The 24,142-nt window shown below is 37.5% G+C and overlaps 2 protein-coding genes across 7 annotated transcripts in view; both read left to right on the forward strand.

Annotated features, from left to right (window-relative positions):
* Nucleotides 1-7,016, forward strand: part of CPT1A (carnitine palmitoyltransferase 1A) — a 36,208-nt gene extending 29,192 nt beyond the window's left edge. For all 3 annotated transcript variants that reach the window (XM_042884526.1, XM_042884527.1, XM_042884528.1), the window contains exons 17-20: nt 398-550; nt 1,481-1,585; nt 2,450-2,542; nt 3,988-7,016. In XM_042884526.1, the coding sequence (XP_042740460.1) occupies nt 398-550; nt 1,481-1,585; nt 2,450-2,542; nt 3,988-4,074 (438 nt within the window). In that variant the 3' untranslated portion in view covers nt 4,075-7,016. The remainder of the gene's footprint in view (nt 1-397; nt 551-1,480; nt 1,586-2,449; nt 2,543-3,987) is intronic.
* Nucleotides 7,017-8,033: 1,017 nt separating this feature from the next.
* On the forward strand, nt 8,034-23,568 carry TESMIN (testis expressed metallothionein like protein). Of its 4 annotated transcripts, XM_042884529.1 has the most exons (12): nt 8,034-8,563; nt 10,743-10,860; nt 11,467-11,525; nt 11,623-11,781; nt 12,407-12,527; nt 14,191-14,267; nt 16,094-16,179; nt 16,727-16,798; nt 17,403-17,505; nt 20,565-20,702; nt 21,237-21,412; nt 22,885-23,563. In XM_042884529.1, exons 1-12 carry the CDS (start codon nt 8,090-8,092, stop codon nt 23,057-23,059), a joined length of 1,758 nt encoding a protein of 585 aa, XP_042740463.1. In that variant the 5' UTR covers nt 8,034-8,089; the 3' UTR covers nt 23,060-23,563. The 4 variants fall into 4 exon arrangements, with proteins under 4 accessions (XP_042740463.1, XP_042740465.1, XP_042740464.1 ...); XM_042884531.1 differs by lacking the exon at nt 21,237-21,412 and having other exon boundaries at nt 22,885-23,050; XM_042884530.1 differs by lacking the exons at nt 17,403-17,505; nt 21,237-21,412 and having other exon boundaries at nt 22,885-23,568.
* The last annotated feature ends 574 nt before the right edge of the window (nt 23,569-24,142 follow it).

The raw sequence follows: 24,142 nt of genomic DNA on the forward strand, positions 1-24,142 counted from the left end.
GGACTATCCACAAAGCTTTATTCCAGAGTGCCAATAGTAGGCATGCTTAGCATGACTACCAGTGATTTAGAAGCTTTCATCTTGGAGACTAATAGTCTGTTAACAGCGTCCTGAATAAGTGGCATAAAATACAGCGATGCTGGACCTAAGTGACAGGTTACCATATTTTCAGTGTTGCATTTGATATTATAAGATCTTAGCAAAGGAGCTATCTTAAAGTGAGTCTGAGACAAATTTTCTTTCAGCCCTTGTGTTACACTCATACGCTGTCATCTAAAATGGCTCTTGCAATTCCTGCCTTTCTTAAACCGCATTGAAATTTGATTTTCTGTAGCTTTCTAAGAAACCAAATAGATTCACTTAATGGAATTTTTTTCCATCTTTCTTTCATTGTTAGAATGAAAATAAGCTGAAGTTATTCCGGCTTGCGGCTACCAAACACCAGCACTTATATCGTCTTGCCATGACTGGTGCAGGCATTGACCGCCATCTGTTCTGCCTGTATGTTGTTTCCAAGTACCTTTCTGTAGATTCTCCTTTCCTCAAGGAAGTAAGTTATCTTCATTGATTGGTTGCAGTAAATAACCATTTATTTATTTATTTAGTGTTTTCTGGTATCTGGTTACATATTAATAGAACTCCAGTTTTCCTTAGAAAGAAGATAAGAGTGTAGATAGCGTGGCTTAACATCTTACAGCTTGTTTTCATTTTTTTTAATATACATACATTTACTAATAGACTTTCAGTAATACCATGTTAAGGTTTGCAAGAAAGATATAATCAGTGTTACAATAAAATACTGGCTCTTAGCACATATTCACCACAGGCAGCCATGCGCTTTCTCTCAAGAATATTCTTTTGGAACTGTAACAAAATTACTTTGTTGTACATTGACATGAACTAATGGAGCCTTATAGTGTAATTTTTGTTACAGTTAACTGCAGTGACAAATGCTTTATCAAGCCATATTTTAAAATTGGAATTTCTGAAATAAAGTTGGAATGCTCCTGCTTTAAGTTAAGAATCAAACAACCTTGTAGAGCTTCTGCAGCTTTCCAAGAAACCTCTGTATTGTTGGAGACTTTACAAACTTTTAAGAACTACTTTCTGTAGTATTTACCTGGGATTTGAGTACCACCACTGCTGATCTTGTTAACAAGGTCTGTTATGCAGAGTTTACCAGGCTATAGATCAGTTTCATCAGTTTTGAAATAACATTTGTACTCTTAAGAAATTTTATTACTTTTTAGAAATGAACATCAAGATCCAATATGTTGATGGTTTACGTGTTAGGACAAGTTGTTTCTTTTAACACTCAATTATTCATTCCATTGACATGTGAACTAGAGTTACCTTTTAATATTGCTTTATTGAATATTTTTAAAGTTATTTTTATTGTTTCTTGAGAGAGTTGCTTGTTCCTAAACAATATGATGTACTTGATTTTATCTTTTTTTTTTATTTTTAACCTCTAATAAAGGTTTTGTCAGAGCCTTGGAGGCTATCAACGAGTCAGACACCACAGCAACATATTGATCTGAAGAAGAACCCTGAGATGTTATCTTCTGGTGGTGGATTTGGACCTGTATGTTTACTAAATACAAATATCCCTTTTAAGAACAGTTTTGTTTCAGACCCGTAGTCCCCTCATGTTGCACATTAGAAGTGCAATATACACTTCAAAAGTGTGTTTAAAGTTTTCTAATTATGTGAATGTGCTCAGAAAAACCAACATCACCTTTTTCCCTTGTCCCACTAAAAAATGGATCATCCTTAAGGAAATATGCAGTTATCAAATGTGGCATAAGGCTCCACAGGAGGGCTGATAAACTGGAGGCTTCTGTCATAGTATCTATGCCTGCAGATTTAGTATGTCAAACTATTATTAAAGTGACAAGCAGTTTACTACTTACACTAGATTTTAAGATTGTGATTTGTGGAAAGTATTTCACTGTTATGAGGTTTTTTTTATTTATAATTTCTAATTAATTTAAAAAAAATAATTGTTCACGTTTTCCTCTGAATTAAGTTAATCAGATTGTCTGCTTGCCTTCCTAAATATGAGTAGTGGCTAGGATAAGAATAAAACAGTTTTGTGGAGCTAGTGTACTGTTAGAGTTGTAAATGAGCTTCTGACTTGCTATAATATTTCACCAAGATTTGAATATAGAAATTGGTAATATTCATGTTAACTCTGTTAAGCAGGCTTCTCCATGTGATAGACTGGATTCGTCTGTTTCAAAAAGCATTTCTATTAAAAGCATGGTGAGGGGATCACAGGACTACTCTTCGGCACTCAGAAATCAGAATAATTATTGTGTATTTTGGCTGGCTTGTCAAGCTGAAAGCTGGTTTTGTGGCCGTTGCTTGATCGGTTTGGAAAGTTCAGGGACTGTTGTAGAAAGTGAAGGAAAAGTAAGTTCAAGACTTGTCATTTTTCTTCCCTTAGGTGGCTGATGATGGTTATGGTGTTTCTTACATAATCTTAGATGAAAACTCCATCCATTTCCATGTCTCCAGCAAATTCTCTTGTTCTGAAACGGTAAGGGACAATCCTTTCCTGCTCTGATATCTGCTTGTAAAACTCTTCTACTCACTGTCTACTAAAAACGTTAGGACTTGCAACATACAGTTATACTCTGCTTCTTTCTTTGTCATATGCTGTATATTAACGCTTTTCTCAGCTTCTATAAATTCAGTGTCTTGATGAACCAAGGGAACGGTACAATACTTCCCCTTTCTGTCAGATGTAAAAAATAAAAAAGGCCTAAGGTGATGGTTGTGCACGTGTAGTTCTCCAGAATTCCTCTGAAATGACTCCTATCTGTCCCGTAAGCAGTAAGATAGGTGTCTCCTGGCTTTTGTTATTGCAGTTTAACTTTGATTTGCCTCTGGCTGCAGTGGTAAAGATAATTCAGTGGTGTGTTCTTTATTCTTTGAATCTCCTTAGCCTAAATAGTTCTGACGGAAGTTGATGGATAAATTTTAATCTGTGCTTGGGAAACTTAAGTATCATAATTTATCGGAATAGCACCCATCTATTGAGATGTAGTGATGTCATCCATCACTTCTGTTGCAGAGATCAGCATTGAGTGAGCTTCAGTTTGTCCTTCCCCTTTGTTTTATGACTTGCCAGCATACTCGGTTTTGGCAGGAGTACATAGACCTTAACTTGTCTGATAGATCTTGGTGCCTCTGGTTAATCATTACATATTAGAAAATATGACTCTGTTCATGTGTGGTTCAAACTGTTCTTCAGATGCCATTTAATTTATACATTAAGTTTCCCTGTACTCTTATCAGTCAAGGCAAAAGTCCACAGAGAGAAGGCAACACTTTATGTTCTTGTCCTTGATATTATTAGAGCTTCCTGTAGTAGGTTTTATAATGTAGCTAATGATTTATATTCGTAATCTTTTTCTTCCCTGTGCCATTCATCTCTTGGAATAGTTTCTTAATGTTTAAGTAACTGTGATTTTCATTTCCTGTTCTTCATGTTGTTCTTCCAATGGATTCAGGATTCCAACAGGAACTCAAATGCAATTTCTTTTTCTTTTTTTTTTTTTTTTTTTTCCTTTTTCAGTATTTTTAGGTTGTTTTATACTTTCTGGGCATTCTTTTGTGTTGTGAGAAATGGCTTAGATAATATCATCTTGTATGAACTAGACGTTTTAGGGGTTTTTTTTTTATTATTATTATTTTAAGTAATAGATGCATTTGATTTCAAAGCTAAATTCTCAGTTCTGTATGTAAAAAAACGTAATAGCATAATGTAGAATTTACCAGTCAATAATAACATAAACCTGGATTAACTTACATAGCATTCAAATTTTTGCAGTTTAAATTACCTGTTCTATGGTAACATATGTGATCTAAGCCTGTGTTCCAAAGTCACAAAATATTGAAATTCTTTCTTTTGCTTATAAAATAACTTTACCAGAGAGCACAGCTCATTGTATCTCATTGTATTTTTATTTATTTATTAAGGATTCTCATCGCTTTGGAAAGAACATCCAAAAAGCAATGGTTGACATCATGGGTTTGTTTCAACCTCCTAAAAACTGTACCAAATGATTTGGGTTATTGCCACCAAGCAAACTCCCATCGTTGGGATGGAAACTCTTCTGAACAGCGAATGAAAGCAAGGTTTGCAAAAACAATAGCTGGTGAAGAAACTGAGTCACATCGAGTTGATCTTCTATGAAAACTATAGCCATGGTTTGAATGTTTCATGAATATTTTTTTTTAGTAGTTTGGAAGCATTTAGTTCCACAAAGGGCAACTTTTGCAATTTTATACATTTCTAGGGATGAAGTGTACCACTATTGCACGAAGGCATGTATATTCTAACTCAGTTTTTTTCTCATTTTTTTTCTTGTACTTAAAATTATTTGAGTCCACTTGTGTTCCAGAATGGAAGCGATAAAACATATCAAGTCTTAAACTCAAAGCCTTTAAAAGATTTGATTCGGTATGCATTGATAGCAGGATGTTCTTCAGAGTATCTGCTGCTTTATTTCAACAAATGACAACTCTTCTGGCTGTTTACCTTCATTAACATCTTTAAAGGTAATTTCTTCATGAGATTAGAAAAAAAAAAAACCAAACAAAATCAGAACCTAGTGCAACACATCCAACTGGTGTGTTTCTTTTTGGGAAGAACTATGTGCTACAGCGAAGTAGTAAAATATGCAAATTAGCAGGTATCAAACTTTCCTTGTTACTTATAAGCATGTTTGCCACATGATTGATTTTATATCCATATAAATGAACCTGTGTGCTTGTTTGTGCCAGTGCCTTAGTAAAAGAAATACGCTGAACACGGGAGAAAAGCTTATGCTGGGAGTTGGTTTTACATTATTTTTGTGGAGGGGAAATAGCAATGCAGATCTAGTTCTGAAATTATAAATTAGGGGGCTATGATATAAGTAGAATTGAATTTGCTTGTGTATGGTGCAGCTAGGTTCAAAGCTCTGATGGGATGATCTCCTCTTACATGGCAAAGACCATTCTCTAAAGTGCAGGAGTATCTTTTCAGAGCTGTGGATACTCATGATCCCATTTAGCTGAGTGGTATTAGTGATTCGCTGAGAGAAGAGTTTCTGGGTCCTAGGGAATGTAAATATATTTAAACTCAGACCTGTTAGATAATCTATGAATCAGTGCTGCATGTAGAGGCTGAGCAATTGCAGTTTGCTAGGTTTCAGCCTGAAAGGACCAGAATTGCACGGTCAGCTCTCTGCATGAAACAGGCTGTGAAGGCAATGGAAAATAGCTCCAGAATGGGGAAATTATGGCCTTCTCAAACCTCTTCTGCGTGGCCCTTTGTGTCAGGCAGTTTCTGAAACACGCAACAAAAATGGGGGTGGGAATAGGGCAGACAGTTTCACTGAAAAAGGGGCGTATTTGTAAGTGCAGAAGTAAAATGATTGCTACAAAACTGAAGTAACTTGGTGTGCTATGCTACTCTTCCTCAAACTTTTATCGGTGTCATTACTTTTTTAGATCACACGATACAGTGCACCTATGAGGGCAAATTTATTTTTCTGGGAGTAAAAGGTACAAAATATTTAGTAATGTTGCTCCAGAGCTGTGCTCATTTTGAAAGCTCTCTGGGGGTGCTGTGAAACTTCTCATTAGGTTTTTTGGATTTCTTTTTCTGGCCAGTATTTCTAACTTGATATGCCTCTACATGTGTTTTGTTTTGTTTTGTTTTTCACTCTGATCTAGCTGTTGAAACACCTGTTATGTGTATGTTTGAGGTGGAAAACCTCAGCAAAAGTCCTAAACGCATACATAAGCAAATACATGCTTACATAAATACAAGTTCCCCCATAGGAATTGGCCAAAGATGCCCATTATTTGATTGGATGAAGTTTGTGGGAAAGGACACTTTAAAATAAGCCTTACTGCAGCAAGCATTTACCAAATTACTGCATCAATGTTATAGCGATGTGTTTTTCTGGAGCTGCAGAAATAATGCACTGTTTTTTTTTTATTGACCACTAACCAGTCTGTGCTTAAATTAACACAGGGCTTCTAGGATTTTCCAAAAAAAAAAAAAAAAAAAAAAAAGTTTAGATTTGACTCTCAGGTTTTAAATGTTTCATGTCTAATTGTATTTAGTGCAGTTATCAATGCAATTTTACATTCTTAAAGTACAATTGGCACAGAAAGTTGTTTTTTATTGTAAATGTTTAAAGGAGTGCTGTTAATTGTATCTTCTTTCTTTTTTCTTTTTGAATTTGAGTTAGATCGTAATTCCTAAACAGGTAGGATCTTATTTCATTCTTGAAGATGTCAACGGCGTGTAAATAAAATATGCTTTCTGGATGTAAATCTTAGAAATCCACAGTGAATGTAGGCTGTTAATAAATAATTTAAAACTTGATGTTCAATATGGTGTACATACAGTAAAACTACTTGCTTTTTTGCTCAAAAGCCATAGGAATGTAATGGAAAATACTTAGAATTGAATGAACTTTCTAGCACAGTGTACTTTAATGTCTGTATTTTAGAACAGCTGTTCATCCTTAACTAAACCTTGAATCACCTGCTCTCAGTTAGTGAAAAGAGCTCTAAGTGAGGGATGGCTAGGTATGGATAATAATAAATTAACCTGTTGGTTAAATACCAGTTTTTTGGAATTGATGGAATCCTTTAAACATGAATTTGCAGAATTCATTATTTCAGCTCTTTAATATGATGGAATAGCTGAGATTTGGTGCATCTAGAGGCTGCCATTGTCCAGGACTAAGGTTATTCCAAACTGAGTACTCTTAAGGGTTGGGCTTCTACAGAATCATGGAGGTGTGCAAGCCTGACCTTGAAAATCATGGTTCTAATTCAGCCTTTGTACCAATTGCTTCCTTGTATAAAATGTATTACTTTCAGCTGTTTTTTATCTTGTTCACTTACTCCTGTGGTTGGTTATTTACATTCAATAGTCTGTCCCAATGTTCTACCCTCTTCAGTGACTTCAAAAAATAAAGTTTCACAATTATCACTACTAAGTAGAATGTTTCCTGTCTTCTGTATTTTCTTTCCAGGCCCCCTTGCTTTACTGGGCTTGCGAAATCATTGTAGTTAAATCCAATTCAGAGCTGTAGCAGGACGCTCCTCAGCTTATTTAAGAAGTGTTTTAAATGTAGACACTTTGCTAGTTAACAGAGAACGTGCTAATGAGCAATTTTTCCAGGTTTAATAGAAACAACTCGAGGTGGGATAGCTGGTAGAAAGTTTCAGTGAGACTGCCTGCTAGCAATCGGTCCTGGTCTGAACTTGACAGCTATGGAGCACGTGGCTCCTCTCCATACTGTGTGGGTACGTGGCTCCTCAGTCAGGAGCGCGCCGCCGTCCCCGCGGCGCGAGCCGAGCGCGCGCGCGGCTCGACCGTTACCGCGCACGCGCGGCGCCCTGTAACGGTCGGGCACGCGGCGGTTCCTCGCCTTCTCACAGAGCGCAGGGTGGAGCTGGAGAGGGGGGTAGAGTGAAGGAAGAGGGCTGGTTTCGTGTCGTGAGCCTCAGCATCCTGTTGTTAGCCTAGCCCACATCCAGGAGTTGCAGTGATAGCAGAGCAGGTGGGGCTGGGCTGTGTCTTGCAGGCGCTGTGGAGCACGGAGGGCAGAGGGGTGCCTTGTCTCCACCTGACAGTGGTGACGTGGGGAGCATAGGTGATCTGAGCTTACAGTGCTCAGTTATACGAGACTGACAATGGGACTGCTGCTCTCCAAGCTCTATGCTGTGTCAGATTTTTCTTTCTCTTTTTGAGTGCTAAAACCAAGCAGCTAAATTCTATTTGAAGCCTGAATGCCATGAATGCTGCAACACAAACAGTTGCAAGGTTGTTCTTATGCTAAAAGCATCTGTTTGTGTTGGCTTGGTGGCTTTTCAGGACCAAAACAGCTGCTTCAGTGTTGTATTCTTCAGTTTCGTGTTAATTGAGTTAATCTTCAGTACTGCACATACTTATTTGGTCAAGACTATTTCATTCCCTTTTAGGATATCTAAATTATCTGGAAGAATAGTGGAATAGAAAAATTAATGATCTTCAAGTAAATAAGACGCACCTGACTGTCTGCCTGTGACCATGGAGAATCAAATATTGTTTGACATAAGATCAGCTACAGATGATGGATTTCTAACTGAAATATTACATCAGAATGTTCTTGATAGTTCTGAAAACTTCAGTTTGGAAACCACAGTAATTAATAATCCTGTTGAAGAAGGATTGCCATCCAGTCAAGGCAATCAGTTATACGCTATAAATGTGGAAGAGTCTTTGTTGGATCACTTTGAGAATCCTCTTTCCACTGAAAATCAGAATACAATAGCAGTTGAAATATATCCACATGGAAACAATAGCTGTGACAATGAAGATCTTGAAAAATACAAAGCATTAAATCTTCCAGAAGAAGCTGATTATACGCATTCACCTTACCTGCCTTCAGATGGTGACCATTTCCTTTCTTCTGTGGTGACACAGCATAAAAATTGCAGTGTTCCAACTTCAAGTGTTTTCTCTTCAGAAGGAGCAGTCAATCAAAATGTTGGAGCCGTACCCGTAAGATGCATAAAATAAGTATTTTCGTGTGTTCTTCTTTGTAATTTATAGGTGGAAGATCACCACATTAAAACTTGAGATGGGATCCATGTAATCTTTGAAGTAATGTCATAAATCTTATACTAGAATGAACTTAGTAGCGCACACAGAAATCAAATTAGTTTCCTTGTGCTATAAATAACATGCAGTGAACGTACAGTTCTGTTTGCTGTTCTTTCTTGCCTGTGTTTGGGAGCACTATTTTTAAATGGCTGGGTATTTTGCTTATTAAGAAAGAAAGTTACCATGCAGTACCTGCTTCAGTTTTATCTATTACTGTTGATATTAGCAACCATCTGATTGTTGGACAAAGTAGAAACATAGTATCATAGAATGGCCTGTGTTGAAAAAGGCCACAGTGATCATCTAGTTCCAACCCCCTCTGCTATGTGCAGGATCACCAACCAGCAGACCAGGCTGCCCAGAGCCACATCCAGCCTGGCCTTGAATGCCTCCAGGGATGGGGCATCCACAGCCTCCTTGGGCAACCTGTTCCAGTGCATCACCACCCTCTGAGTGAAAAACTTCCTCCTAATATCTAACCTAAATCTTCCCTGTCTTAATTTTAAACCATTCCACGCTCTTGTTTTTATGCTCCCTTCAAATGTTGTAAAGCCACAGTGAGGTCTCCCCAGAGACTCTTCTCCATTACGTTAACTTTTGTTCTTTAGTTGTGCAGCTGACATGCTTGTCATCTTAGTGTAGTCTGAATGTGTTTGCAATTGATTTATTTGCAATGGTAAACTGTGGCCTGTGTTGTTAAATATCTGTAGAGGAAGTAGTTTTGTAAGTGGCGTGCTTTGAAGGTAACATCATCTATTAATTAATTACTACCTATAAAGACGTGCAGCATTAAACTTTCAGTGATGGTCAGGGGATCAAATCCATCTGCTTAATGCGAACTATTCATATTTAGAATACTTAGATGTGCTTGTACCTAAGGAAACCACCTAATTCAGCTTGTGCTCTGTAGGCAACTTCTGGGGGAATACTGTGTCCTCTGGGAAGCTATTTTGAAATAACTAAGTGCACCAGTTTCTTTCCAATGTAAATATTTTAACAAACGTTGCTACTTTAAGGTTCAGAAATTCAAAAAGGCATTAAAACTCACCAAAAATCAACAAAAATCACTTGGTTGAGAATGGGTCCAATGCTTGTTTCTTGCCATATTCCACCAAGGTGCCAGACTGAAAATCAGGTGGCAGCTGTAGAGCATTTCCTGGTGCCATTTCATCTGAAAATGTTTGAAGTCTTCCTTGGCATTAACCTTATGTGTTTTAGCTTGCTTTCTGAATTCAGGTTAAGATTTACAGAGATCTCTAGCTTCAGAGATTCTTTAAATGCGCGTCCAATATTATCAGTAGTTCTTTAATAATCAAACTCTTCATTCTTTGGAACTATTAGTAAGTTTCAAATCTCTCAAGAACATATATGATTGGGGTGTAATAATTCCTTTCTTCAAAGTCAAGCTGGGGGTAAAGAAAATGTGTTTGGCTCACTTCTTCTACACAATGGTCTAAAAATGAAATTTGGAATCTCTCAACCACCTCTTTTCCTGTTATCCTTACAGCTTACCACACTGAATCAGTTTCCTTCATCTGCTATGTTCCCTGAAATTATTAGAACGAAATTATAATCATGTTATGAACACTAATTTTACTGAATTAAAGCCAGTTGGCTGTTTCTATACTGCTTGTTTATCCCCCTGAACTACTGTCAGTGTTAAGCAGAGGCAGCAGGAAACAGAGATGGAAAGAAATTTGTCCGGTTCAAACAATCTCAGTTCTAACTTCAAACTACATAATAGTTGGTTTCTATTTGTTTCATTTCTGTTCATTTACTTTATCATGGAAAATTGAAATGTAGGTGTTAGATATGATGCTCTTATAGTTACCAAAGTGTTAGATCTAAAACATAACTGCACACTGAACAGAAGGAGAAGTAAAAGACACTTGTCAATAGTATCTGGTAATGCTGGTTATTCTGCAGCATTTATGTGCTTAATTATAATTTAGAAATACAAATAATTTTCAACTTGAAGATCACTATAAATCAGTTTCTGTTTATCTCTGTGTTTTTGGTTTTTTTTTAAAGGAGATGTGTAATATATAAAGTAGTTATAAAACATTCTTTTCTTCAGGCGTTCAGATCATTAATACCTCCAGCTGAAGATGAGAATAACTGTATTTATTATGATCAGTTTAAAGGAATCCAAAACAGTCCTATGCAGTCAAAAAACTTGCCAGATTGCTTTAATGGTAAGTGCCACAGCTCTGAGTGGGATTATTTCTTTGTTTGTTTGTTTGTTTTATTACTTTATTTTAACTCCTCTTACAGGGTTAGAAAAGGGTATGAATGTCTGAATAAAATAATTTCTGGATTTGGGAAGTTGCAGCATGAGCCCCTTCTGATAATGGTCATAGAGCTAAGAAAGTCTGAAAGGAGAAAGTTGTGAAACAGATCAGTGTTTGTTCATGTGTGTTCTTGTTGCTTCAGACACAGAGTTCAGGCTTACTTTTGATTTTCCCTTGTTCTTTATTATGCATTAAGTCTCCCAGCTGTCCTTTGTATGATAGCAGTACAGCTTTCAGTGGAAGCTGACATACACATCAGCCTCGCTAACGTACTGTCATTGCTAAATGACCTTCGTCAGACGGTCACGATAAACCTTTTGGAGGCATCGAACACACATGGAAGCCTGTATTTCCAAAGTCTGCTACAAGAGAATACTAAATATTGTAAGACTGTAATGCTGCGGTGACATCAAAATCATCTTGATACTGTGAGCCAGCTCCTGGCATTAAAGCCAAGCAAAAGCAAACAGATGCCTTAATAAACAAAACTTTCTTTATTTCATGTACAAGAATGCTTCAGTGGTGTCTACGGCTTGCCTCAGACTAGTGCTTCTGTCTATGATGAAATAGTAAGTATGCATTTGATTTCTAAATTCATGGTATATGCCTGCAATTCAATGAAGATTTTAAGGAGTGCCTGTTACGGTATAACACTTGTTTTTTCAGACTGAAGTAAGAGATGCAATTAGAAATGCTACGGAGAATCACGAGGATGGAGCAATTTTTCAGAGTTCAAATACTGACGAGTCTAACTGCGAGTTATTAGCACTGCATGGTGTGACAGAGGAATCTGGATATTTACACACAAATTATTCCAGCCCCCTGGTAATTTATGTCTGGTAACTGATAGAAGAATTATATGCTAAGCAAATGTTAGCTTGCTTGTACCATGCATGCACCAAAATCCCACTTAGTAAGTTTTATGTCAACACTGATTAGACAGTGCTTTGCTCAGACTCAGAGACTAATTTTTATTTAGTCAAAGTATTGTTTTACGTATAAAATGTTATTTTCTACTTGAAAGCTACATACAGTAATATGAAGATTACTTCACAAAGGAACAGTCTTGATTTACAGTCGCATCTGAATAAATGACATGAAACACTGAAGAGAAATTGGGTTTGTTTTGGGTAGGGAATTGAATGTTAGGCCAGCATAGAAGAAAACTAGTTAGAATATGTTACACAAAGCCTCATAGAACAGTTTAGAGGACCAGGAGTGCATCTCACCCTAGGTTGAAGAGCTACAGTATCACAGATTCTTCCAAAACCAAACAAGTTGAAAGGGTCAAAAAGCAGATACCTTTGTGTACAATGATCCATTTGTCTGAGAGACTTCAGTGTGTGATGGTGCAGCTTTATGAAGCATGCTACTCTTACAAAAACCATTCTGTCTATGCTTAGAGTTGCAGTTTCTCAGATGGGAGGCTATCATTGTTTACTTCTTCCAGATGATCTGCCAACTGGAAGGAGGTACTCAAATGCTCTGTATAAAGGATTGTGGCACACAGGATCTAAAAACAATACATCTCATTCCACAGTATGAAGACCAACGTCATTATCTTCAATCTGGTAAAATCAAAGTTAAAGTTATCTCTAGCTTGTCAGATAGCAGACCGTAGTTAACTTGCAAGTGCACGTGTTTAATTTCTTATCAGCAGTGAGCAAAGGTGAGGTGAAAATAGTATAGCTATCACAAGTTATTGATTTACTTTATTTTGTAGTAATTAAAACAAAATCTAGGCATTTAAATGTTATGAAAATGATGTAATGGACGTGTTGAATGTAATGATAATTTTTAATATACAGATCAACTTCTTTTATGAAAAGGCTTAGCAGAAAGTGCCTGCATACAGTTGCATTTACCCTAGCATACCACGCAGTGTCACTGTTTCACTATAAATGAGGAACATCATTGAGGGCTGTTGGATATCCTCCAGCCTTGGGATTCTAAATGTCCCACAAATGTTTCTGCTCTTCAGTGAACTTGAAATTCCATCCGTTTTTAAAGAAGGTGGTTTCTGAGATCTCAAAGCTCATTGTTTATCTATTCAAATATTTAGTGGAACAATACATTTACATCTTAGGAGCAACACTACTTAAGTTTACTTAAATATTTCTTTACCCAAATATAGCTTCCACAGAAACATGAACATTACTTCCTCACTTACCAGTATCTCCTTATTTCAGTGGTGTGTGTCAATCTCACTGTAAAATCAAAGCCTTTTGTTAGTGGGCACCATACAAGCACTGGTCGTGGTGCCAGTAGGTGCTGAGTGTTTGAATCTCAGCAGATGCCCTACTTATGGAGCATGTTTATTTCTATTTATTGGAAGAGTAAATCAGGTACATTCAAATTACAGAAAATGTGCCTATAAAAAACATTCAAGCTCTCATTAATTTGCTGCAACATTAGGGAAGAAAAGTCTGAGGAGAGCACTGACTGTTTGTTTGTTTTACTTTTTATTTGCCCTGTCTTCATTTCATTTTACTGATCTTCCCAGTAAGTAAAGGATGTAGGTCCAGAAGTTGTATCTAAAAGTTTCTTTAAACCTAGATTAATCTTGTCATCTCAGTGAGACTAATGGAGTAATGCTTACTTTTTTCTACGTAGCCTAAGATACTGATTTCCTTAAATGCAGTGCCTCACTGGGACTTGCACAGAACTCTATTCTTACAGCCATGGGTTTCTTCATAGATTTTCAGCTGTTGTTTCTTTGTCGTTGTTTTTCTAACAGGCTAAATACCTCCTTTCTAGATGCTCTGACAGAATTCTGGGAATTCATAAAAGAGCTCAGGATAAACATCTGCTTTGGCCATTTTTCATATCAAAATATTATAAGTCTATGCAGTTTCTAATTAGATGTACTTGATGTCATGGAGTAAAAGCATCTGTCCACATTCCTAGCTAAAAAATTGGTGAAGAGTTGAGTTCTTCTGTGAAGGAGTTGTTTTGTATTGTCAGTTTTCTTCTTCTAATTGAGAAAAACTTTTCTGAAGAATGAACTGCTAGGTCCTTCTTTGGTACAACTGTGGAGTAAGTTTGCTCCCCACGCTAAACTGAGTAGATAGTGCAAAAAGACAGACAGTCAGGAAATATTGTGGGTTAGATTTTTGTTTTTTATTAATACAAAAAGTTGAAGCTACCCATTTGCCTGTATGCTTAATTGAGAAAGTTGAATGCATAAATGAAACTTAATACTTGTGAGCAGTCAGTTAAATGTCATCTTTTCAGATGTGGGCAGCCCTGTAACAGCTGTACTGGGGCAGCTTTTGCCTGTTTCAGGTAACCTGGATTCAAACAAACAAGAGGTAAGGCAGCTTTATTCTTGTCACGTATAAAGCACAGTATAAATTTTCCTTTTCTTAAAATGGGTTCTTGTGTCTAATGTCAGGAGGTAACAATTGTATGCATTTTCTAAATACATTTTAGGCAGGTTAGTTTTACAATCCTGTGTGCTTCCTGTGTACAAACTCTCCGATTTGAGAATTTCCTATAAATAATAACAGAATTTAAAAGTGCAATTCCATTTTTTCAGACTCAAATTTGGTATTTATATAAATTACAGTATTTCTGAGAACTATTCTGTAACTCTTTTGAGAGGTGGAGGAAAACACATTGACTTTTACCAGAATGAGAATGTTTTCTTCCAGTAGGATTCCTTGCTCTGTATTTGTTGAGTAGGACTTAATAGTCAGTAAGTCTTTATCATTTTCTCAATTATTATTTGCTAGTGGAGTGATAGAACTGTATTTCAATTTATTTTTAAAAATGAAAACAGAAGACTAAAAATCTTTGTAGGTGTTTGATTTCTCTTGTCATTTCCAACAGAGCTGGTAGCAAAAATCATTGCAAATGTTTACCTGTTAACTTCTGATTTGTGTTAAATGAATGTAATGTCAGTGCAAACACAGCAGATGGTTTGTGGGTAACAGCCACCCTCGTAAAAGAGGAAATTAAAAACCCAAGAGCCAGATGGAGCAATGAACTATAGAGTCTTTCATCACTAAAAGTAGAGTACTGACAAATTGGTATCTAAATTTTCTAGAGATGTAGACAGCATTGCAGTTCTCTCTGATTTTATCCCCAGCCTGTTGTTCCTTACATTTCTTCTCTTGCTTTAAAAATATTAATTTTCTTCTTCCTTATTGGCAGCTAGATTGATAATTAGTTAAAATAGCTATTATTTACAAGTACTCACAGCACTTCCTTGTACCTGTTTTACTAGGCTATTATATCATAGAATCACAGAATGGCCTGGGTTGAAAAGGACCACAATGACCATCCAGTTCCAACCCTCTGCTATGTGCAGGGTCGCCAAGCACCAGACCAGGCTGCCCAGAGCCACATCCAGCCTGGCCTTGAATGCCTCCAAGGATGGGGCATCCACAGCCTCCTTGGGCAACCTGTTCCAGTGTGACACCACCTTCTGTGTGAAAACCTTCCTCCTCATATCTAACTTAAACTTCCCCTGTCTCAGTTTAATACCATTCCCCCTTGTCCTATCATTATCCACCCTCGTAAACAGCCGTTCCCCCTCCTGTTTATACGCTCCCTTCAAGTACTGGAAGGCCACAATGAGGTCTCCCTGGATCCTTCTCCAAGCTAAACAAGCCCAGTTTCCTCAACCTTTCCTCATACGAGAGGTGCTCCTGCCCTCTGGTGGCCCTCCTCTGGACCCTCTCTGTCTGAAGAGAAAATAGATCTGCATTCTGTTTCGATGGCCTGTAAGCTAATACATTTTATTTAAATTGTTTAGTCTTCAACCAATTAAACGCCATATTGCAGCTGAACAGAATGTACATCATCAAGTCACTAGCCAGTTTTTGTTGATTACTACAATTAAAAGCAACTGAACTTAGAATTATCAGTATACTGAAAACAATGTGCAAATACTGCAGCACTGGTGGCTGTTCTTGATGCTTTACAGTGGAAGAAACGAGAGTCCTGATGTACTGAGCAGTTTCAAAGAGAAATGCATGCAGTTTTCACAGCCTTATGCTTCCATGAATTTTATAGCCTTACGTGGCAAACAAAGCATCCTCAGAACATTTTCTTTGTATTGCTTTTTTTAACTCACAGTAGTCTACTTCTAAAATTTAATATAAGCAAGCTGTATATATTTTATCTTGAACAGTTTGAACATGAATACTTACAATCAGTAGCTAGCACTTCCACTTTCCAACCAGAATCGAATCTGCAAGTGGAAATGACTTCAGCTGGGTAAGATGCTTGCAACACTTAGTCCATTATGAGCTTTGAATTTTATACTGGCAAAGACTCTTAGACATTTTGTGTAATATAGCTGCTTCTCACACAATTTGGCAAGAGTGATTTATGTACTCATCATGGTAGCCATTATTCCATTTACTGGTGGTCAAGGCTTCCAGGATTTCTTAGGATCAATGCAACTGTGCTGTAAATGTGTCCTAAAAGCATTTAATTTTCGGAGTTAATTGATATGTTTTAAAATATAATTAACATGTGTTTAGCTTTTATTTCTAACAATAACAGGATTCTTTTAATAAACCTTAATTGCAGATGGTTTTTAAATGCAAGGCAGATGCGAGCCCGGTGTGATAGATGAGAGTGCTTTGCAGTTGTGCTGCAGTTGCTGGGTTCTGAGTGGTTGCTGACCTGCCCCTAGGAATGACCACTGGTGGATCACAGGAGGGGGGGGGGGGAGAATCTTGCAAAGTTTCAAAAGCATAGACCAATCCATGATTTGTATATTTATTTTCTTATTTTCTCCCTCTTTCAACCTGTGTAGCCAACCTTTTGGTTCGGGGATTACGAAGTCTAAGAAACCGTGTAACTGCACAAAATCTCAGTGTCTTAAACTGTGAGTAATAGCTTAGCAACATTTAATAAATATTAATAGCAGTGTATTTTTGAAAGAATAAACATACAGTAAGTGTATTCTAATGAACAAGCTATATGGAGCAAAATTTGCTCACCTGATCTTTAGTTAAAGATCAACAGTTTATGTCAGCTAATATCACATGAATTCACAATTCAGGGTGTAGATGTGGATGACTAATGTAATTAAAACCATGGAAAATATGAAGAGAACCTAGAAGGCATTGTTCTAGAAAATCATGTATAGAATGAAAATGCTGTATTTTGAAGTATCATTTCTCTATCTCACTTCTGTGCAGCAATAATCTACATAACTATTGTGCAGAATCTTATTATGTATTTACATGCATACATAAAATGCACACAGATGCGTACATGAGGATTCAAATTTGATCCATTTGTGGAGTGGGTGTTTGTAAAACAATGTGAAAATGAATGAGAGATAGAGAGAAGGTCTTTGAGTATATTTGGATACGATTGAATAACAGAGGAGGGGTAGAAGCTATAAATTCTGCCTTGAAGTAGAGTAACATGTAAAACCAGTTAATCTTTTCATTTCTGAAGTTGTGTTTATATGTTGATTGTAGATATTGTGAATGCTTTGCCAGTGGTGACTTTTGCAACAACTGCAATTGCAATAATTGCTACAACAATCCACTTCATGAAACTGAACGCTTTAAAGCCATTAAGGTAAATAAATAAATAAATATAAAATACTGTATGTACCAACATCAGCTTTGTGTATGAAAAATACACTAGTAGTTTTTTTTCCTCTAGTTACAATCTTTGAAATATTTTATTTTTATACAAAATGTCACCAACTGCTGCTGCTATATTTTTTCTTACATACAAAATAACTTTTTTCTCTTTTAATCTACTTTTAAGGAGCCTCTGATACTTTTGATTACAACTAGTGGTATATTAATGGAATGATAATTTTCATTCTTGGAACAAAATGTGCAACTCCAAAATTAATTTCAGAAAATGTTTTCACTTGAAGGAAAATTTGTGTCCCAAAGTCAGAATTAGGTTGATGATGTTGGTTGATGAAAAACTCAGCACGAGCTGGCAATGTGCACTTGCAGCCCAGAAGGCCAACTGTATCCTGGGTCACAGCAGAGAAGTGTGACCAGCAGGTTGAGGGAGGTGATTCTGCCCCTCTGCTCAGCTCTCATAAGACCCTACCTGGAGTATTGCTTCCATTTCTGTGTCCTTCAACACAAGGACATGGAGCTGTTGGAACAGGTCCAGAGGATGTTCACGAAGATCATCAGAGGGCTGGAGCACCTCCCCTATGAGGACAGGCTGAGAGAGGAGAGCTGGGGCTCTTCAGTCCAGAGAAGAGAAGGTCTGTGGGGCGTTGTACAGGACCTGAGAGGGCCTACAGGAAAGCTGGGGAGGGACTTTTTAGAAGGCCATGTAGTAACAGGACAAGGGGAAATGGTTTAAAGCTGGAAGAGGGTAGATTTAAACTAGATATTAGGAAGAAATTCTTTACTGTGAGAGTGGTGAGACACTGGAACAGGTTGTACAGAGATGTTGTGGATGCCCCCTCTGTGTAAGCATTCAAGGCCAGACTGCATGGGGCTATGAGCAACCTGGTCTAGAGAGAGCTGTCCCTGCTTATAGCAGGGGCTGAAACTAGGTGATCTTAAAGCCCCTTTTCAACCCAAATCATTCTATGATTCTATGAAATTATCATTCTCTGAATTATTATTTTAATTTGCAGATCCTTGGTAGTTGTCTGTGCTAGTCTTTCTGGTTGACTAAACAACAAAGCAAAGCAAAGCTTGTGCTCATCACAACAGCACTGAACCCTTTACTTCTGAGAAGCATTGACACTTCACATTTGGAAGCTGATTTTATTAGTGGAATACTGAACAGGGGCTAATTTTTGAATGTTATCAAACTGCATACTCTCGGCAATTATTTATTTTATACTAATATGTATCTGTTATGCAAGGTTTAAAGTGAAAATGAAACATCTCTATCTACTGATACTCTAAAATAACAATATATTGGTGGCTTAGTGTTTCTTGTGTGCACCTATCCAGATCTCTTTTGTATCATTCACATCATTTCTGGACCGTACAAGAAGTTCATTTAATTAGAATTTTGCTGAATGCAACCAGGCAAAGCCTCAGTAGTTTTTGGTATTGATATGCTACAACTGGGTTTTGAATTCAAATGCTCCTCAGCAGTTGAATTGGTGAGGTTGTAGCAGTCCAAGCACTCCTTTCACTGCTGCAGATAGCATCATGATAGTGTGTGAGAGATTTGTCCTTCAGAAAAGCATATCAGTTTCTGTGCCTCTCTTTAATATTGTACAGTGAGATAGTAGGACCTGAAAAAAGCTAATGTCCAGTGGAATAGCCAGTGCTGATTTCTGAGTATCAGCTTTGTATTAGACCATCATATGGTTAATAACTCTGAGATGTCTATAGCTATATATGGATGGGTTCATTTTTCTTTTTGTTTCTGGTGAAAGTAGTATCAACAGAGGGACAAAAACAGCCCCAAAAGAATAACAGATGTGTGGGTCATTTACAGAATTACAGGAACAGCAAGGTTGGAGAAGACCTACAAGATCACCCAGTCCATCCATCCACCTATCACCAATAGTTCTCACTAAACCATGTCCCTCAACACAAAATCCAACCATTCCTTGAACACCTCCAGGGCCGGTGACTGCACCACTTCCCTGGGCCGCCCATTCCAGTGCCTGACCACTCTTTCAGAAAAGCAGTATTTCCTAACGTCCAACCTAAATCTCCCCTGGCGCAGCTTGAAGCCATTCCCTCCAGTCCTATCACCAGTTGCACAAGAGAAGAGGCTGACCCCAAGCTCACTACAACCTCCCTTCAGGTAGTTATACAGAGTAATAACGTCTCCCCTGAGCCTCCTCTTCTCCAAACTGAACAATCCCAGCTCCTTCAGCCACTCTTCATAAGGCCTGTGCTCCAGACCCCTCACCTGCTTTGTTGCCCTTCTTTGAACCAGGGCCTCAGTGTCTTTCTTGCAGTGGGAAGCCCAAAACTGGACACAGTACTGGAGATGCAGCCTCACCAGAGCTGAGTACAGGGGGACAATCACTTCCCTGTTCCTGCTGGGAACACTGTTTCTGATACAAGCCAGGATGCCATTGGCCTTATTGGCCACCTGGGCACACTGCTGGCTCATGTTCAGCCAGCCATCAATCAACACCCCCAAGTCCATTTCTTCTACACCGTCTTCCAGCCACTCTGCCCTAAGTCTGTAGCGTTGCCTGGGGTTGTTGTGGCCGAAGTGCAGGACCCGGCATTTGGCCTTGTTGAACCTCGTCGCATTGGCTTTAACTCAGCTCTCCAGCCTGTTTAGATCCCTCTGCAGGGCTTTGCTACCCCCAGGCAGATCCACACCTCCAGCCAACTTGGTGTCATCTGCATATTTACTGAGAGTGCACTCAATGCCCACATCCAGGTCATCAATAAAGATATTGAAGAGGACAGGCCCCAGCACTGACCCCTGCAGAACACCATTTGTGACCGGTCACCAGCTGGAGTTAGGATAGTCCATAAAATCATGGTAGATCCCACTCAGCTCTGAATCCTGGAATCTTTGAATTGTTGCCTTCACACACTTTGGGAAACTTACGTATGTTTCTCTTATCACCAAGTGAAAATAAGAATTTCTTTGCTAAATACTGGGAGTCACTCAGATGCTATAAAACAGTCTTTGAATGTCTCTTAATGTAATGCTTTTTGGTTTAGGTCTGCCTTGATAGAAACCCAGAAGCTTTTCTACCAAAGATTGGACAGAGCAAACTGGGAGATATTAAACCTCATCATAACAAAGGATGTAACTGCAAGCGTTCAGGATGTCTCAAGAATTATTGTGAGTGCTTTGAGGTGAGTCTGTTGAATTTTCCTGTCAGTGGTTATCACATTCACATTCATTGTATTCTGTAAACAGTAGTCTTTAAAAAGAATTACTCATCTCTTTGAATAGTTCATCATAAATTTTTTTTGAATGCAAGGGAAGCAGTCTCTCTCTTGCCATGTCTTCTCATGACTTCAAGTAATTAATTCTAGCTGAAGTTGATCAGTTAAAATGTTCAGTATTATGAGCTCTCAGCCAGTGCTGTGCTCCAGATGAAAAGAGGAATGTATTTCTGCCTACTCAGATAGTCTTTGCTCAAACCACGAGTTTATAGGGGCATTGATTTGTCCAATATACAGAGCAAAGAGAATCATCATTCTCCAAAAAGGATTCCTGCAAGGAACAAACTTGTTTCCTTACATTGATACTGATGGTCTCTCTCTGGGAGTATCCAAGACACGTGCATCTAGAATAAGTCCTGGAGATTTACCTCTAGTTGTTGCTTAGCTTATGTTGCATTCAAGTTTTATACATTTTTATTCTAAGTATTCTATATTTGCCAGGCAAAGATTGCATGTTCCTCTATTTGCAAATGCATTGGTTGCAAAAATTATGAAGAAAGTCCAGGTAAAAAAACCCAGCTGACCACACTAAACTGCATGGATATTGGAAATAATGATGAAAATAACCCAATTTTGACAACAACATTGGAAACTTCACCAAAATTGGAGAAAGACAGGTGAATATTTGGAAATACAACAGATAATACATTGATCTGACTTTATTAATTTTTCAGTTAGCTGTTATTCATTTATTTCAACCTGCTCCGTTTAGAAAAAGGCCTTCAAGATAATTGAGTCCAACCGAAACATAACCAAACTACCCTAACTCTAACAGTCCTCTGCTGAATCATGTCCCTGAGCACCACATCCAAAAGGATTTTAATTTGTAATGGGTTATTATTCACTAATGAATTTCTATTGTATTTATCTAAGAAATGGTGACTAAAATGACAGACAGTTTATGTAAAAGAAGTCACATAGTTTTTGCCCTTCCAAGTAAATAAAAAATATCTAAGGGGGAGGCTGTTCCTATCCTTTAGGAATATAATATGAAGAGTTCAGGGATATGAGTTCTGCTTAAAAAACAGCATTTATTTTTGTACTGTTCACGTACTCAGTTCTCTTCATGCCCTGCCTCCCATTTATTTCTTACAAAACTGCTCGTAGAAGTATGTTAGAAGGTTTGTGGATTTCATTTAATGAGCATGTTTATACCGCTCCTCCTTCCATCTCTTCGTCCTTTGGCTCACTACTTGTCAATTTTACTTTGGCCGTTTGCTTGCAATGTTTTTCAAGAAGACCATACTATCCTAATGTTATATTTAGTAATGCAGTTGTATTTTTGGTTGGTTGTTTTTAGTCATTGACTTACTAAAGAAAAACACCTGTTAATAAAAGTTCAAATTAATTAAAGCACCTTTTATTTGATCTTAGTGAGATTTACTCTGGGCTTTTAAATTCTCAGTTTGCATTCAGTATTTTCTTTGCATTAACCACTGCCTTGAAATTCTTATGCCAATTCTGTTTTAAAAGCATTCTGATGATCTCTTTTGAAAATATTTGAATAATTTCTGCTGTGGGTAATATGCTGATTGGATAGATGGTTCCAATGGAGTGAGTGTTGCTATTAATGTAGCGCAAGGAGTTACGGTGTTAACAACTGGTAGTTTCAAGAGCTTTTTTCAAAGAAATGTTGGTAAGGTGCCATTCAGAGAACCCTTGAGAGACTTGATTCTACTTCTTTCAACAGCAGTAATCTGATACAGTTAGTACCTCCTAGATTCTGACTAAGACTTTCTTTGCACATGATGTAGGATCTGACTGTTGCTGGCTTAACTAAAAGCTGTTTATTGTATAACCTTTCCCTGCTACACTTACTGGTCAGCATTTGTAGAGATCAACTCTGTGGTGTGAACACAGTCTTCCATGTGATTAATTAGAAAAATTCAGAAGCAAACCATTGAAAGTAAAAACTATTCAGTGTAAAATGGAGATTTCTACAGGGATGTGTCTCACTGTAACAGAGCAGCTGGTCTGAGTCAGCTCTGTGCATTCCAGCTCTTGGATAAGAGGTTTGCAGTTTGTCTTTTAAATTATTTTCTGTATTTAAAATGCATATATTTTATCCTAGTTTCTTTTTCCATGTCAGGGAACCAGCTGTATCTGTTTCTTTGGAAGATGTGAAAGCAACATGTGCTTGTCTTCTGGTGCAAGCTGAAGAGGCAGAAAAAGGAGGTTACTCTGTCCGTGTAGCTGAACGCATGATCATGAAGGAATTTGGGAGGTGTTTATCCGAGATCCTACATGTGCAATTGAAAGACTGAAAGTTGAATAATGTTCAATGCATTATAAAGTCAATGAGTAGTAATACTGATATACTGTCATAATCTAAATGATCTTACCTTGAATTTTCATAGGGCTAATTTCACTGATCTCAGCTGCATTCTTTCTGAATTATGCTGATGTAAGTGAAACTTGGGGTTTTCTGGGCCAATTGTTCAGTCTTTACATAGACTGCAGTTTAAAGTAAATTTAACTTAGAATGACTTTGTTGAATGTTTATGTGAGTGGAGAGCCAGTAAGCACTGAGAAAGAAGTTGCTATCTTAGTTGGGTTGTTACTGGTTGTGAAACAGTTCAACTTCCAGCGATGGCTGGCAAATCTGCTGATTTAGCTTTGTTTCTTCTCTGATTTGGCAACTTATTTCTCTTATTGCTGCCATATCGTTATGATTGCTGCCATGTCATTTAGATTATATATTAAAATTATATAAAAATATATGAAATTATATAAAAATTAGTGCTCTTTAATTTTAGATGTTTTGTGCTGGTTTAATATTTGCTTGGATATTTTTGGCTTTAAGCTTGAAAGAATAAAGATATTCTCTGTGTGTGTTGATTCATAATTCTTGGTAGGATAGCAGATATGATTGCATGTTATTTAAAAATGTATTTAATAAGAGGTAGGGCTTTTTTAATGAATGGTAGTTAATATATGAATGGATTGGATTATACATCTTTGTTTTTAACAACTGCTGCTGGGGATTGCTGAAGGTTGCTGGAGAAAATGGGTTCTCAAAGTGCTCCAAATGGGACATGGTATCATCTCTATGTATCACTCCTTCCTTGATCCTTCACTTCCTAAGACCATTCCCTTTTATTTTGGAGTTAATATCTACATAATGGCATTGTCTTAAAATGTTTGTCCCCAGAGAGTTAATATGGGGTCATGAAATCGGAAGAGCACGCACAGCTATAGAGTCAACAGACACTAAATAAATAAGTGGAGAAATAAAATACATTAAAAGTAGGGGAGATGAGTGGTGGGGAAGGTAAGAAATTCTACAGCCAAATGTAAAAGGTAGAAAAGCAAGCTGGGGAGAGGTATAAATGTAGTGCAAATAGCAA

The sequence above is a fragment of the Lagopus leucura genome, unplaced genomic scaffold (genome assembly GCF_019238085.1).
Source record: "Lagopus leucura isolate 7727_CA_CO unplaced genomic scaffold, USGS_WTPT01 Super-Scaffold_100044, whole genome shotgun sequence".
NCBI lineage: Eukaryota > Metazoa > Chordata > Aves > Galliformes > Phasianidae > Lagopus > Lagopus leucura.

Excerpts from the sequence above, each read along its gene's own strand:
- TESMIN (XM_042884529.1), top strand. The coding sequence starts at position 8,090 with ATGGAGAATCAAATATTGTTTGACATAAGATCAGCTACAGATGATGGA. Across the intron at positions 8,564-10,742 it reads AAAATGTTGGAGCCGTACCC|GCGTTCAGATCATTAATACC; the intron begins GTAAGATGCATA and ends TCTTTTCTTCAG. Across the intron at positions 12,528-14,190 it reads ACGTCATTATCTTCAATCTG|ATGTGGGCAGCCCTGTAACA; the intron begins GTAAAATCAAAG and ends TCATCTTTTCAG.